Source organism: Clarias gariepinus, chromosome 9 (genome assembly GCF_024256425.1).
Source record: "Clarias gariepinus isolate MV-2021 ecotype Netherlands chromosome 9, CGAR_prim_01v2, whole genome shotgun sequence".
Taxonomy (NCBI): Eukaryota; Metazoa; Chordata; class Actinopteri; order Siluriformes; family Clariidae; genus Clarias; species Clarias gariepinus.
The window spans coordinates 16,612,039-16,628,199 of NC_071108.1; the positions used below are offsets into that span (position 1 = coordinate 16,612,039).

At 38.5% G+C, this 16,161-nt stretch overlaps 1 protein-coding gene across 3 annotated transcripts in view; it reads left to right on the top strand.

Annotated features, from left to right (window-relative positions):
- Positions 1-16,161, top strand: part of magixa (MAGI family member, X-linked a) — a 62,733-nt gene that overhangs the window by 36,233 nt on the left and 10,339 nt on the right. For all 3 annotated transcript variants that reach the window (XM_053504686.1, XM_053504687.1, XM_053504688.1), the window contains exons 10-13: positions 212-683; positions 1,443-1,506; positions 2,651-3,052; positions 14,305-14,508. In XM_053504686.1, coding sequence (XP_053360661.1) covers positions 212-683; positions 1,443-1,506; positions 2,651-3,052; positions 14,305-14,508 — 1,142 coding nt within the window. The remainder of the gene's footprint in view (positions 1-211; positions 684-1,442; positions 1,507-2,650; positions 3,053-14,304; positions 14,509-16,161) is intronic.

Sequence of the window (16,161 nt, forward strand, 5' to 3'; positions counted from 1 at the left end):
CTGCTGTAACTTTGGAGTATTGGATAATTGAATGAATGTATACACATGTTCCCGTTAAAGTGACCAGTGAATGTGTAGTGGAAATTGTCTGAAACCTATTTTATTGTTAATGTAAACTAGGCCTTAAAGAATTTTCTTTGAGTCTTGTTCAAATGTATATGTTGTCTATCTTTATCCTTATTTTTATTTCCTCTCTGTTCTTACCTGACAGAGCCTCACTCATCCGCAGCTACAACAACAATACCCTTCCTGCACCATCTTTGGTTCACCAGAACTCCAAGTCTTCCGAGAGTGATCTATCTAGTGGTGCTCTTCCTCTGCCAAAGCCTGAGCTAGGCAGTGCACCAGCACCACCAGGTGCCCCTACTGCCCAACGCCCACTCATGCCCCCAACTGAGCTGCCAACCTGTGGCTTCAATGGCTGCCCGGCAAGCAATCCCCCTCGGCCTGCCCCAGGCAACCAGGGATCGCTTGGGGCTGGCACAGGAGGTGAGCTTGTGCCTGTGGCCCTGGGAAGAAGCGAGGGAGGGGGCATGGGCTTCAGCGTGACAGCAGGCGGGCAGGGCGGGCAGTTGGCGCTGATCAAGCGGGTGTGGGACCGGCGCCAGTGCCCGTCCCTGCAGCCCGGTGATGCCATCATCAAGATCAATGGCACTGATGTGCAGAGCCTCAGCTTCGCACAGGTAACGTGAGCCAGCACAGCTAAAACGGCATTTTTATTGTCATACAATATAAAAACATACATACATACACACATACATTTAAGGAAAAGGCAGGTCAAATTATCAGACTGTATCAAGCAAAGAAAACAACTAAGGAGATTTTAAATGATTGAAAACTTTTCTAGCACTTTGTCAAAACTTTGTGGAAGAAATGTTGTCGGGGAAAATTATGAATGGAGATTATTTAATCACTGGGTGAAATTGCATGGTAAAAACCATAGCTATGTTTAAGATTGCCTGAGTTCATTAGGTTTAGGCTCAGCAACATTATGGGACATGAGCAATCATTTTCACGGCTGAACTGATGTCACCACATTGTGCATTTTTATATTTTTTGGCCATTCAGTGTACAGTACATGTGAATTTATATGTCCAGTAATACAGAGGTGTACAGATTACTATTTTGGGAACCTGGAACAAGTACAGTAGATAAGAATTCTAGGCTGTAGGTTTTTTATCAACTGTTGTCTGGTGGGCAAATATGTTCTGTAAACTGTTGATACAGTGCTCATTATTATTTCCCCGCTTATTTTTACCCATCCAACAACAAAAGGAAAAGAAGCATTTATTATGTTTTCTTAAAAATATTATTATAATATTTTAACAGAAATATTATAATAATATTTTTTCTGATGTACATTTTCTGCACATATATTTTTAAAGTTTTATAAAAATTTAAAAAATTTATGTTTTTTTTGTAATTCCTTTTTTAATTTCCAGGTACAGCGAGTGCTGCAGGAGCATACTAGACAGGGTGAAGTAGTTTTACTGGTTTACAGAGGAGGTAAGCATATACAACTACTACACCCTACAGTATATACTGTATATATTCTATTTGTTAAATTGCTACACTTAATAATATGAAGAAGATCTTATAGGATGAGAGCAAAAGTTGGAAATTATATGAACCATTACTTTCATAATAATAACACAGATTTAATCGCCATTCTTAAATAATTTGCACTTCATTAAATTAATCATGTTTAAAATTTAATGCTCACTTAATCATGTTTTTTTTATCTATGTATGATATTGTTTTACATTGTTCTACCCTATATGGCAAAAGGATTGTGAGCACCTGATAGTAGCACCAATATGTGATTTATGAACATCCTAGTCCAGATATAGACCCACATTGCTGTTTTAATAATCTCTACTCCTCTGGGCATGCTCCGAAATACTAGATTTTATAAGGCGGTTGTTGGGATTTGTTTATTCATCTACAAGAGCATTAGTGATTTCAGGCATTGATGTATGATGAATGCCTGACTGGTGCTCTGTCAGTGTTTAAGTTCATCTCAAAGCTGATCATTGGGGTTGAGGTCAGGGCTCCGTGCAAGCCTCTTAAACCAAGTTTTTATGGACATTACTGTTCCTGCACAATGACATTGTCATACTGAACATCCAGTATTTCGGCTATAATCCTTAGTTTCAGTAAAGGGAAATTGTAATGACATAGACTACAAAGACAATCCTGTACAGTTGTGCACTTCCAACTTTGGGGCAACAGATTGGCAAAGACCCACATATAGGCCACATGATGGTCAGGTGTTCTGAAACATTTGGCTATACTGTATAGTGACTTTTGAGTATCCATATACAGTACCATCTATCTCTCTAAACCGAATCTGACAAACTAAAGTCCTGAAAATTGTTAAAATGTTAAACTGTTAAAAGTTAAAATGTTTGAAGACATAGGAAATGCTAAAACTTGTATATATTTTTTTTCTTTTTACACAAATGACAAAGGACACCACAAAAAGTTGGTGGTCAAGTGCAAAGGGTGTAAATGAATCTTGTCATGATACGATCCAGTTGTATACTATACCTTAAATAACCACATGCAAACAGGATAAATATATAAGTAGACTTTGGCATTGTTTCAGCAAAGTGCTTGAATCTACTTGCTTATTTATACTCCCCTGTAGGAAATGTCCCGTCTCCGGGCACCTCAAATTCATACAACAGTGTCCCCCCACCCCAGGGCCCGCCAGATCTGATGTCTCCTTCCTCAGATGGTCCCACAACCAGCCAAAGCACCTTATCTCCCCAGTCACCCTCCAATGAGCTCCCTCCTTTGGTCCAGAGTACGAGCTTTCTGGACTCCGTGCCTGTTACCCTGACCATGGAGCCACGAGATTGGATGGGGGTTGAGGACATGGCCATACAGGGTCCCCATCTGCCCTCCTCTAATACTCCAGGAGCCATGTCCAAAACACAGCCCGAGGGCAGAGGAGTAGTGCCTAGCAAATCTTTGGAGGTGGAACTAAGGAGAAGGCCTGGAGAGGGTTTTGGTTTTGTCATCGCCACACAGGACATGTCAAATGGATGTAAGTACTGCTGGCTTTTATCACCGATGCAAATTCATATTTATTTCTGTTTGTTTTGGCCTTTTTTCTGAAGGAAAAAAAATACCATTATCAATATTTTCTTTTTAGTGCATCATGCTTGAATTGGTTTTGACTTAAATCTGACAAATACTGTCAGTGTACGTACAGTATGACCTAAGTATACTCCTATAGCTGCTAAACTTCAAAGAGCATTTTCTTTATTTGATTAAGACCTACATTCCATGTTCAAAAGAACTCCACATTGAAATGTAGAAACATTAGCTGGGTAGATTAACTTGACATGTTGGATCAAAACAACAGTCAGCCAGGACAGAGTCTTTCTTCTTACTGCAGTGAAGATTTAGTGCAAAGGAGCCCTGGGCAGTGTTGGGTGTAACACACTACAAAGTAACGCGTTAGAGTACTTGGATTACTTTTTTTATATAACAAGTAATCTAACGCGTTAGGTTCGTGGTTAGGTGATGATGGTGAAATATTTATAAAGGTCCTGACTTAAACAACATGCATAAGGAATCACAAAGAAGTTTTCATTTTCTGCTATGGAAAAGTACTCTAACTAGCTACTTTTTCAGAAAGAAACGCTGTAATGTAACTGATTACTTTTAAAGACAGTAATTTTGTTACCTTAAAAAGTAACGTCCCACAACACTGGCCCTGGGTAACACTCTAATCCTGCTTTATTTCATGCATTGAGCAATGGAATGACCAAAGAGCCAAACAAACAATAAATTATTTTCACACACTTGCTTAAAAAGTGGGATTGTTATAGAATTTGTATAATAGTGCTGTGTTCATGCACCAAAAAACAAAGCTTAATTAGCAAACTAATCATGATTCATTCTGAGTTTAAGCTTATGTAAAGGGAGGACAGAGATGAATCCTTGAGAGTTTTACCATGTTGTGCAAGCCATCAGCATATCTTTAGGGCTTTGACATCATCTGGTTTGACCTAATTCCTGCAAAGGTTATGCATTTATCCAACATCGTCTGCCAGGTTACTGTTTGTGGTGTTTTGTTTTTGCAGGGGAATCATGTGTTTAATTTGGTACTTTGTTGTACAGCAGTATGGTACAGTAGTTCATAATTCACTACAACTGTAGAGTACAACTGTACCCGTCCACATACAGTACAACCCCCTCACTAGCTGACTGAAACCAAATCCAATCCATCCAAGATGAATTCTGTACTCTTGCTGCCTGAACTGAATGGTGAGATGGATGTGAACATTTGTGGGTATCTCTGTGAACACACCGTGCTTTGTACAGTAACCCTAATCTAGCATTGATGTCTGGCAGGGTAAGGGGAAAGAGAAGAGGAGGGTGGGAATCATCTGTCCATTCAGTGGCACTTGACCCACTCTTCTGTCCCAACAGCAAATTGATCCATCACCATAAGGTTGATGATCTCCTGAGCATCTCACTCCTTGTTCAGTATCTACGTACTGTATGACAGGACAGGTCAGAAGTGGCCAGAAGTTCTTGGCCAGTGTCAGAATGTGGGCCGCCCAATGGGATTCAGGCCAGCCACATGCTTTGGCTATCTGCTTAAACAGCTTAATGAAAGTCAAGGCGATAAGGCAACAGCAGTTGTTGGGTTTCCTGTTGGGACACCCTTGGCTTGATCATGCTCTGCTAATGCTTGGTGCATGGACAGGAAGTGCACAACTTTCTCTGACCTCCTGATGGTCAGCTATCTACTATATGTGATATAAAGAAAAAAAAAGTAGCACTTCTGTGGGATGGACCAGATGAGATAGCCTTTGCTCCCAATGTGCATCAAAGATCCCTGGGCACCAGTTCACTTGTCTTTCCTTTTGGTTAACTACTTTTGGTATACACTGACTGCCAACTTTGATAGCAACATCTGTACCATTGCTGATTTATGTCACCATGTGGCAGCAGTAAAATGCATTATATATACTAGAATGTAATACATTCACATCTATACATATACAGATTCTTTTAGGTTCTGCATCAGTCAATGTATTTAGAAGCATCTGACAGAAGAATAAATAATAATAGATTTTCATAGCTGAAGTGGCATCTCCTTTAGTGATGTGTGTACAAACATTATATGAAATAGCAGGTCATTATTTTTGTGCCAGATGCGTAAAAACTCTGGTATTATGACAGATTTGCAAGTAAGCATGCAGTAAGAGGCATGGCTCTATTACTGTATCACTCCTGTAACTTCATAAGTCATGTTATATAAGTTAAAATGTGCTGCTACATTATCCTTTTTCTGCTTTTTGTCTCTGTCAGTTTCTTTCCCCTCACCACATACTGTATGCATACAGTACACAGATACATAAAACTGTGCAACTCTGCACACTTGCCTTCACTATTTTGTTAATGTTCTCCTTAAAATGATCTTTTGTGCATATGCCTGCTCAACATTAAACCTCATTCCCACCTGCTATCTACCTCTGGTCCACTGTTCTTCCCCCTTCTCTCTCTCTCTCTCTCTCTCTCTCTCTCTCCCCCCCCCTTTGCACACTTTCACACACTCCCCATCTCTCAGTTGCACTCGAACGGTGCAACAGTAAACACCACCTCTGTCTCTGCTTGAGGAGAAACAGCCCTAGATATTTCTTTCTGCGTTTTAAAGATTGTTGGTTAGCTCTTTTTTTCGGGATTTGAACTCATCGAACATCACATCGAATCACCATGTTGGAGCGACTACAGTCTGCCATGAAATCGGTCAAGGATTCTAAACGTAAATATCCCACTAATGTCTATACTTTTACGACCATGTTTTTTTTTTTTCAGATGCAAGTTTTCTTTTCAGGTTTTTTTTCCTAAACAATCCTTGCTTAGCATTTTTCTATACTTTCCCTTTGTGTTTGTTTTTTCCAAAATCTGTGCGGTATGTGCCTATGAGAACATCTGGGACGTGCATACACCAGACAGATTCCATTGCTTCCAGATACATTGCCTGTGTGTGTGCAGAGAGAGAATGCATTGTGCTGTAAAAGTTGTGAGGCACCACTACATTGTTACGGTCCTTTTGATTTCAGCCCGACTCTAATTGTGCAGCTTTGGTGAACCCGAACTGAATACCTGAAATATTTCCAGCTGCCACTTACAATCATGAATGGCCTAATTCTTCGCCTTTGCATCAGAGAGGGATTTGAGCGATTTTATTAACCCTCACTAATAGCAGAAGACTATTATAGTTTCACACAGTATAGCAATGATTAAACAAGACATACTGTATGTAGTATAACTCAATAGAGTCTAAGAGATTATACGTTTGTTTGTTATTATCCGAAATTAATGAACTATGGGGAGGGGGGTGTTTAACAGTTAAACCAAATACCTTTGTAATAGTTTACCCTTTTGACCAGACTCATGTAGAACTTGGCAGCGGACAAGCTTGTATGTGTTGTGTGTGTGTGTGTGTGATGGGTAAATTATTGATGGAAAAAGGCAAGAGTCTTATGATCCATTAGACATTTTAAGAGTCACGTTAACTTTAAATGGATTGATTTATGATGTTTAAGAATGAGCTCACCACATATGATTACCCTGAAAGCACCTTGGCTTCTTTTCATGTCTTTTACAGTATCCATACAGCTTCTGTATTCTTTCAAGAGCTGGCAGTTAAAAGTAGCACATACAAGATAGAAGATTGAAAAATGTATCAAGTGTGTGCTCATGTGTGCATGATCTCATTTAACGAGAATGTTCTCAAGAACAAGTTGTTTGGCTCTACCTGGCATTGCACAAGCAGGGGAGTGCTCTATTTACCATGGTGTAGTGTACGCAACAATCGCTGTCTTCATTACCTGTTACAGTACATCTACCGTGCAGTCCTCATATGAGGACCGTTAGGTGTAAATATTTTGCCAAACTTACTTTTGTTTAAAGTCATTGAATAATGTAATAGTCATCAGGTGGTAATGAGAAGAAACAGTAAGGTGAAAATACAATGTCCATAACAGTAGAGTCCATAACAGTAGAGTCTGGGTCTCACAAAAAAATAAAACACAAGAATCAGATGGGGATGTTCACAAGTCACAGATGTGTAGTATTACTAGATCAGTACTGTATTTTTACATTCTTTGTACTAAGAAAGAGAAAATTTAGTGTCAATTTAGTGACATATTAAACAGATGGTTAATATTCTACCCCGAGAGAGATAGAGAGAGAGAGCACACTAGGGAGGGAACTATCCTAAACTAAATAATTAGGATACACAAATAGATATTCATTTTACTATTGCACTATTGCGCTAAAAATTTAAATATATTTTTCTTAAATTCTTTATATCACCAGAGGTGGAGTGCTGTTGTGCTGAATATCAATACGGCTGCATGCGGCTAGAGGAATGAGGGTGACACAAATGACTGTGTTTCCTACACAGCTGGGGGAACTAATTAACCGTGACTGGTGGAGCTGGCAACCCACAAGTCATGACCAACAGTTATTGTAATTAACAGCGGTAAAAGTAGTTTTAAATTCTTACCCGTACTATGTAGCCAAATGGTGGTGGTGGACAACATTAACTTTTATATGTATACTTATTCCCCTTTAGAATGTCAGCTGTGTTCCGTGGTTGAGTCACACACAGCATTAAATGGAAATCTGCTGTGTATGGCTATACAATCTCTTGTTTAACACATCATATAATGCCCTTAATCAGGGGTTAGAGATGGATTTGGATTCAGCCTTGCATTAGAAGTTAGTTAGCTTTGAAGCCCGGGTCAACTGTGAACAGAACAACACTGATGGTTCAAAGGCAATTCAGAACGAATAAGAAGCAACTACTAAGGAGACAAAATATTGTTTAAGATGATATAATGTTATCAGATGGGTTTTTTGCTGGAAGTACCTTTGTGACTGGTTTTAAGTGTGGGGTTTTGGCAGACAGCTGCTCTCCCCTCTTCTCAGTACTGCAGATTTTCACCCATGCTGACAACAAATTGTTAGTGTAATTATTGATTCCACCTGTGATGTGAAGTGATGCATATACTGTAGTTAAATGTCTCAGTGATTTTATGCTTTATTATCACCACTCATGGAATGCCTCCTATCCAGTCAGATTACTCAGAACTAGTGGTTCTATAATATTGATTTATTTAAATACTTCGTTGCTCTGGAGTCTTCAGAAAAAGATATGAAAGTCATACTGTATTTTTACAGACAGGACGGTTCATATACAGGGAGGAAAATTATACTATTATGATTATTATCTTTTTAATGGTCTACAGCATTCTGTTTCATCATTTAAATCTTATCAGATGTTTTATCTAATTGCTGGATAATGAATATGTACTGTATGTGGGTAAACGTCTTTCATCCTGGCTAAGTGAAGAAGAGAAAATGGAAAAGGTGAAAAAAAAAAAAAAGTTGTGGCTTACTGCCTTCCAACCAGCCTGGAGAACGAGGCATCTTCACTTGCTTGTCAGTTACTTGTCTTGGACTAGAATTTCGACATTCTAGTCCAGAAAGTGTTGTTTTGGGAGTTTGGCTCAGAAAGTTTCTGCTGTAGAAAAGTTCTGATATTCTGAGTTTCCCTTCTATCAAAAACACTGACTACACTTTGAAACATAATACTTATACACAGTATAAACACACAAACAAGAAAGCCCCCCTAATGCCATTTGGTTCTCTGGTAGCTCATTAAAATTCAGCAGTGTAACCATTTGATCTATATCACACTTACAGTACCAGTCAATAATTTGCACACCTTACACAGCTTCTAATTATTTATTTTCTACATTCTAGACCAATACTGGAGATTTCAAAACTATGAAAATAGGTAACAACAACAGTCAGTTGTTACAGGAAGGTCAGCTGTTCTAGAATAGTTCTTGGGAGAACAGTATTGTCAAGTGCATTTGTAAAAAAAACATCAAGTGTCATTATGAAACTGGATCTCATGAAGATCTCAGGAAAGTAAGACCAAGAGGAAAAAAGTTCATTTAGGGTTACCTGCCTTAAAAATTACCACTTTACATCACCTCATAGAGCATACTGTAAGTGGCAGACACCTCTCAATATCAACTGTTCAAAGAAGATTATTGCATATTTTAGATGTTTTACAATATAAAAAAAATATTAAATCAGGAAGACCCATCGATTTAGAATGTGTGTTCGAATTTTTTGGTAGTGTTAATGATTTCAGAACAAACTATGAACTTATGGGGGATTTATGATAACTAAAAATCCACCTGGTCAAGAACGTACTGGTCTGGTGTAATACAACTTTGACTATACTGTACATTAAAAAGCATTTAATACAAGTCTCGTTTTTCTGAGAGAGAATCAGAGATTCAGAAGAGATATCTCCTACATGCCTGGGTGTGTAGGTGTGGCCTACTTTTATCACTACTCCTTATGCAAGTTAGACAAAAGGATAAATCTTTCTTCTGCTTTAAACTCTACCAGGCTGAAACTGTTGCTTACCATTGCATAACTTGTCTCCACCACACACTGACTCGAACTGATGTTATTAGTAGCATTGCATTGTAGCATACAGTATGTAACGCCACTCACTTTAACATGATTAGTTAATTGTCAGCTAAGGGAAATCCTAGTCAAAGCGAGGAAGTCTAAACCCAGGCACAGAAACACATTTTTACTGCTTCATTTGAGGACATGCCATGAAAAAACATAGCAATATGTACACAGAGAACCCTGTTGCTGAGGAGCTTTGAAATTTCATCTCATTGTTTTTAACATCTGCAGGAATTCAGATTGTTTATTTTTGCTGATATTTTAGGAACTTTCAAGTGTCTGAACTTTTGTTTAAGCAGGAACATGCAGGTGTGTTTATTTTAAGATACATTTTCTTTAAAAAATCATAGTGTTTCTGATTGTTTTTCTTTTTGGGAGCTAGTTTAGTTAGTGTAAAATAAGGTATATTTGGCACATTGCCTATCCAAAGCCGTTAAAGTAAAAGCACCACCCATCTTGTAAAAAGAAGGCTGAAACACTACTCCGCTTACTGTATGTACTGTACAATGCACCTTCCTGTTAACACCACAGCGAGGGCAACCTGGATCTCAGACCTGTAACTGGAATACAGGAGGCACTGCTTTTTTTTTTTTCTTTTCAAGCCGAGCCGCTCTGTAAAAGCTGGGGCAGTGCTAATTCTGGACAATGGGTTGTTCCATTATTCTAATTATTGCCTCCTGAACTATTTTCTATTTATATGTAGCATAGCACAACATAACTGCTTTTCATCTTTTAGTTTACTTTTAAATAAACTAGCTACTGTTACAAGGGGCAGTCGTGTTACAGTAGGTACATGAATGCCAGCTGGAGCACCATAGTCAAAAAATAGAACTTTTGTAATTACTTGACTGTTGAAGATCCTTATATTTCTAAACAAAAAATATTATTATTGTTGTTGTTGATGTTCTAAAATACATTTTTGGCCATTTTTTTGAATGAATCAAGGTTTTGTATTGATGATGGGAGAGTCACACTGCTGTGTAAAGCCTTCTCCAGATTCTCAATGGGTTTAAGGTCTGGACTCCTTAAGGTCTACACCACTCTGGTGTGGCTAATCCATGTGTGAAAATGATCTCATCCTCCCTGAACCACTCTTTCACAATTTGAGCCCAATGAATCTTGGAATCAAACTCATAACTAAATATGCCCGTGGTATCAGTGAAGAAAAAAAGAGAAAACTGGTCATTCACTTTATTCAGGTAGTCAGCTGACTTAATTCTTTGGCACATAAGGTGACTGACTAACAAAAGCAACTCAGGATTATAATACTTCCCCCATAGTCTTGTACAGTCGGCACTGGGCATTGCATCACTTCATCTGCCATTTTTCTTAACTTTTCTTAAATGTCTAGAGGGTCCATTCTTTATGCACCCCATTAAATTGAAGCCTTTTTCTGGTTAGTCTTACTGTTAAATGGTTAAGTCTGCTGAAAGCTTTTTAGTCCCAATCCACTGAGTTCTTTTCGCGTTGTGCGTGTTTAAACATATGCACATATGAGTTCAACTTTACTAAGCCATCACGAGATATTCCATCACGCTCATTTAGCTTAACCATATTAATCACTGCAGTAATTATTCAATGGTAGGCTTTTAACTATTTGCTTAGTGAAATCCAGGTAGTGACTTTTTTTTGGCCAGACAGTGTATAATTGACATGAATAATGTATGAATATTATCAATAATGGACAGTGTGCTAAATAATGCACATTTCGGTCTACCCTGATAACTTTGAAAGTGTCTAGAGAAGCAGGCAACTTTCCTGAATGAGCAAGCAATTTATTATTCTCCTACACGCCACATGCAGGTATCTGCTGTATCTTGTTAGTGTACCTTGCAATAAAACATTAGACCAATATATCTTCTCTTTTACTAGGAGTAAGTAATGGAACAGACTACCATGTTGTAGTTCATGAAATGATCAACATCTGGCTGTATGGGCTAAACACACCTACAGTAAACTACACTGACGCACCTCCAAATAAAAAAAAAATCTTTTTAATTTTTAAACATTTAATATTGCTTACCCACAACTGATTAGTGGTAACTCAGCTTTCTATTTATTAAATGTATTTCTAGTTCCTCCTCTTATATTATCCATACTGGTTTGTCAGATCGAACTGTAGAGTATTTTATATTGCTCTATTTAACAACATTTACGGTACCTCGACTGTCTCCAGCCAAGGCTGGCAAAAGACCTTGAACTCTAAGTGATGGTAGAAAAACAACAGCAAAAAAAATAAAAATAAAATGAATAGTGGTTAATGTTTAAAAAAGATCCTTCATTGTGTTTTACACTGTTATTCTTTTAATAGTGATTATTAACGTCCAGCTTAAAGAAATATTCCTGTTTTTTTTTTTTTGTTGTTGTTGTTTTTTAACACTAGTCTGTTGGGGTCCACCTTACCCAGACCACATAATTCATAGTTTACCCACTGCTTTTATTAACCACCACTCATCTGCTGCTCATCTGTCTATCTGATCAAACCCTAATTTAAACATATTGCCTAAATTAAACAAATTTTATAAAAGCAACTATACATAAATAAATTGATTAAAGCTTGTTGCCTCTCTTGCCCTCACATGACACAAACCCAGGCATGTAGGAGATGTCTCTTCCTGAATATCTGTTACAGAAAGAAACAAAAAAAATAATTTGTTTTGTCTATGCACAAGCAGATCAATCAGAACAAATCAATTAATCGTTAAATCTTGCACCTGGGACTCATTCTCCCCGTTATGTGTTTATAACATAGTGCCAAAGGAGAGCACGGAAAAAATAAACAATAGCTCAGGGTTTTGCAGATGGCAGCAGTTTTAGAACAGTTGGGTTCTCACTGATATTTTGAACAATTATTTAGTTTCTGGCAAGCAAATTGTAGTTTAGTAAAGAGTGTTGCTTGTTGTTTGCTAACTCTGGGTAAGCAGTGACAATGATGGGCCCAGGTTAAGAGGTCAGTTTGGAGGGCATTGGGTAGGGGAAGGGGGTTTTATTCCAGTGCATGTCTTTTAGGAATTCATGAAAACAAGGGAGTAGAAGACCAAGGGAGTATACTGTAGGTAGCTTCAGTTTCAGTTCATATAAAAAGAAATCTACAGTGTTCAGGGGATAAAGACGACTCTGCAGATACAGCAAGATGATGTAGCCTGGGCAGTAGACTGTTCCATAGAATCGTTTTATTTATTTATTTATTTGCCAGTCTGAGGGTAAATTGATGCGTGATCCAAATGACAAGGCTGTGGTTGCTTATTATTCTTATTTTTGTTAAGGATGCATGCTACGTGGTGATTGTGCTGCAGTCTGTTAAGGGATTTTATTTTTGCCACCTTCTTTTTTTCAGTCCATAAGATTCTTGGGTTGTGTTTGTGAAGTCAGGGTAAATCAAGCGCTGTGGAGATCGCCTGTAAGATCTTCACTTAATGGATGAGTGCATCTAGTGACACTTGATTGTCACGACAAATCCAACTTGCAAATCAGTCTCTTTTTTAGTCTACAGTAAGCACCAGCTCATGAACCATGTTGCAAAATCAAGTGAAGGTTTTCCGTCATTCCTAAACGAAGTGCATCAGACAAACCCCAAAGTGTTAGGAAATGAGAGCCAGGCAAATAATCGGGCGAACATGTGTTATCTAAACAAGATTAAAACAGAACTGATTAAATTGAAACATTCTGTGTTTGCATTTTATTTAAATAAAAAAATCCCATTCTCTATAGTAAATATAAAAATATGTACAGTATCTGTTGTTGGCTGCACTGGGGAATTCTTATTCTCCTGTTTTTATGTATTTTCATGCAGCTTTTTACTGCCAGGCTGCTTTTGTTGAACTGAAACAGAAATGTGATAACTGGTCGAGGGATACCCTACATTCTGCTAACACCTGGCTGAAATGCTGTATTACACCGTCACACCTCTCAATTGTTCCCCTTTAAAAGAAAGACTGAATTGTGTATTCGGATCAAGTTCTCACCAGTGTCCCTTCCTCGCTGCAGTGGCATCAACTTACAAATAATGCAGCAACACATGTACACATGTACACCACAAATAACAAATTTGTATCTAAAGTTCAAAAGAAGTATCAGAAGAAGTATCCAGTAAGTTAAAATGTGTTGCGCCAAGCTACAGTACGCTTGATGGGATAATCAGACACACAGCCTGCATTCTATTATTAAATCTTTCATCAATTATTAGCAGTGCTGTCACTGTGTGTGGCCTCTTTGGTGGTTGATGGAACTATTTTGGACCACCCTTGCCTAATATTGATTATGTATGCATGCCTTTAAAGCAGGAAAGAGGGAGAGTGCAATACATTCAACAGATTATTCCTCATGATCCATTCTCTGCTTAGCAGTGCATGTGCAGGTCAAGAGTGCAAAAGGAAAGATGGAGGGAATGTGACAGACACTCAGGTCCAAATGAAAAGAACACGGTTTTATTAGCCTCGTTGTGCTGCAAAAGTAAAGTTATAAAACGGGTCATTTTGACCCCAACGGAATATAATTGTTTAACCTGCACACAGGTGTATATTGAATAATTGTCTTTGATTCTTGGAGACACAAACATATTTGCTAAAAAAAAAATTATAAGAATTGATTTATAATATCAGTCATTTAATCATTTATTTTAAAACGCTTGTATAATTCCTACCGAATTCATGCAAAAATCCTTTATGCTGAAAGTAACATTTTACGGAAGACTAGGAATACACTCTGAGCACACTAACACTATTTATTTTCTTTCCCAACCCTCTTTCTGGTCTGTCTGCTGCTCTCCAGCATCATCACTGTTCTCTCACAGGTTTGTGACCGTGCGGAGAGGCAGTCCAGCAGCACGCAGCGGTCAAATCCAGCAGGGTGACCATCTAGAGGCAGTGGAGGGCCGTTCTGTGCTCACGCTGCCTCACAGAGAGCTGGCACAGATCCTGCGGCGAGCAGGAAACACACTCCGTCTCACCATCATTCCACGCACCAACAACAACAGTATGCCTTTTTATCTTGTTCTGTTCGGTACTTTAGGTACTACAATGCTCTCTGGGAGAAAAGCAAAGTGGTAGAAATTTTGGTTATAGCTTTAGTTAAGTAGACACACAAATCCATGTAGATGGCAGGTGTGTGCATATATATTGTATAGTACACAGATGTCGAGGCTGATGCTTACCTACAAGCCAAAACTAGGCCAAACGCACCCAGCTTTAAAAACGTGTCACACCGTGCACCTCACCACGCACCCTCTGATCTAGCTGGCACATCTTGACTGGTCCAACCATCTCTCATGGAACTAGGAAGGAATGCATCAAGACTCTTTTGTGTTCTGGCACCTACTGTAGGTTTTGAAATGAACTTCCTCTATACACTAATTAGCCATGACATCATGACCACCTGCCTAATATTGAGTAGCCCCCTTTTTGCCCCAAAACAGTAATGACCTGTGTGTTCTGACACTTTTCTATTGGAATCAGTATTAACCTTTTCCTTAATTTGAACTACAGGAGCTTTGCTATTGGATTGGACAACACGGGCCAGCCTTCACTCCTCATGTGCATCAGAGAGCCTAGGCAACCCATGACCCTGTTGCCATTTCACTGGTTTTCCTTCCTTGGATCACTTCTGATATGTCCGAACCGCTGTAGCCTGGAAACATTCGAGATAACATACAAGAGCTCTGACCCACATGTCTCGCCATTACAATTTGACCCTTCTCACCTTAGCTACATTTTTTATATTTTGTTACAATGGCAGTGGGAACTAGGCGGAGAATATTAGGCATCAAGGGAAAAGTTTTCCCTGATTTTGATGTGTTAACAGCAGAAAGAAATGGGCAAGCATATGGATTTGAGTGACTTTAAAGATCCAAATTGTGATTGCTAGATGACTGGGTCAGAGCAACTCTAAAACTGCCGCTTTTGTTGGATGTTCCTGGTCTGCAGCGGTCAGGACATACCAAAAGTAATCCAAGGAAGGAAAACCGGTGAACTAGTGGCTTACTGTTGCATGTTGGGAACAAAGTCTGGCCCGTGTAGTCCGATCCAATATAAGCACTAGTGTTATTAAACGGTAATAGAAAATTGTCAGAACACACAGTGCATCACCGTTTTGGTGGGAAAAAGCGGACTTACACAATATTAGGCAGGTGGTTACAATGTTATGGCTGATTTTGAGCTACTGGCAACCTTTGAATGACATCCATTCCTAACTACATTTTAAAACGAGGGTCCTCTTAGTCAGTAATCTACTGAATCAGTGTCAGGATTTATTTTTTGATGGAGAATTCTAAAAAAGGAACTTTTGACAGGATAAGGGCGTCTGTGAAAATACCATAAATGTAAATGGAATTAATATGACGAGGCACAGAATCGACCCTACTTGTTCTAAATTTAAAACTGTTATTTTTAATACTTAAATTTCATTGTTGCTTACTGACTTAAACGACCTAATCTGTGAAATATTTGATTTGAGTTTAAAGCATTGTGGGGGGTTTTTAACATCCATTAGGGAAATTAAACCATGTACAGGAAGTTTTATGTCAGATTTTCTAAATGTATTCCAACTTTAAAATCCAACTTTAAAATAAATCATTTTGTTCTTAACAGAACAGAAAGAAAATGGAGAACACAGTTAATGTCTGGCATTGGC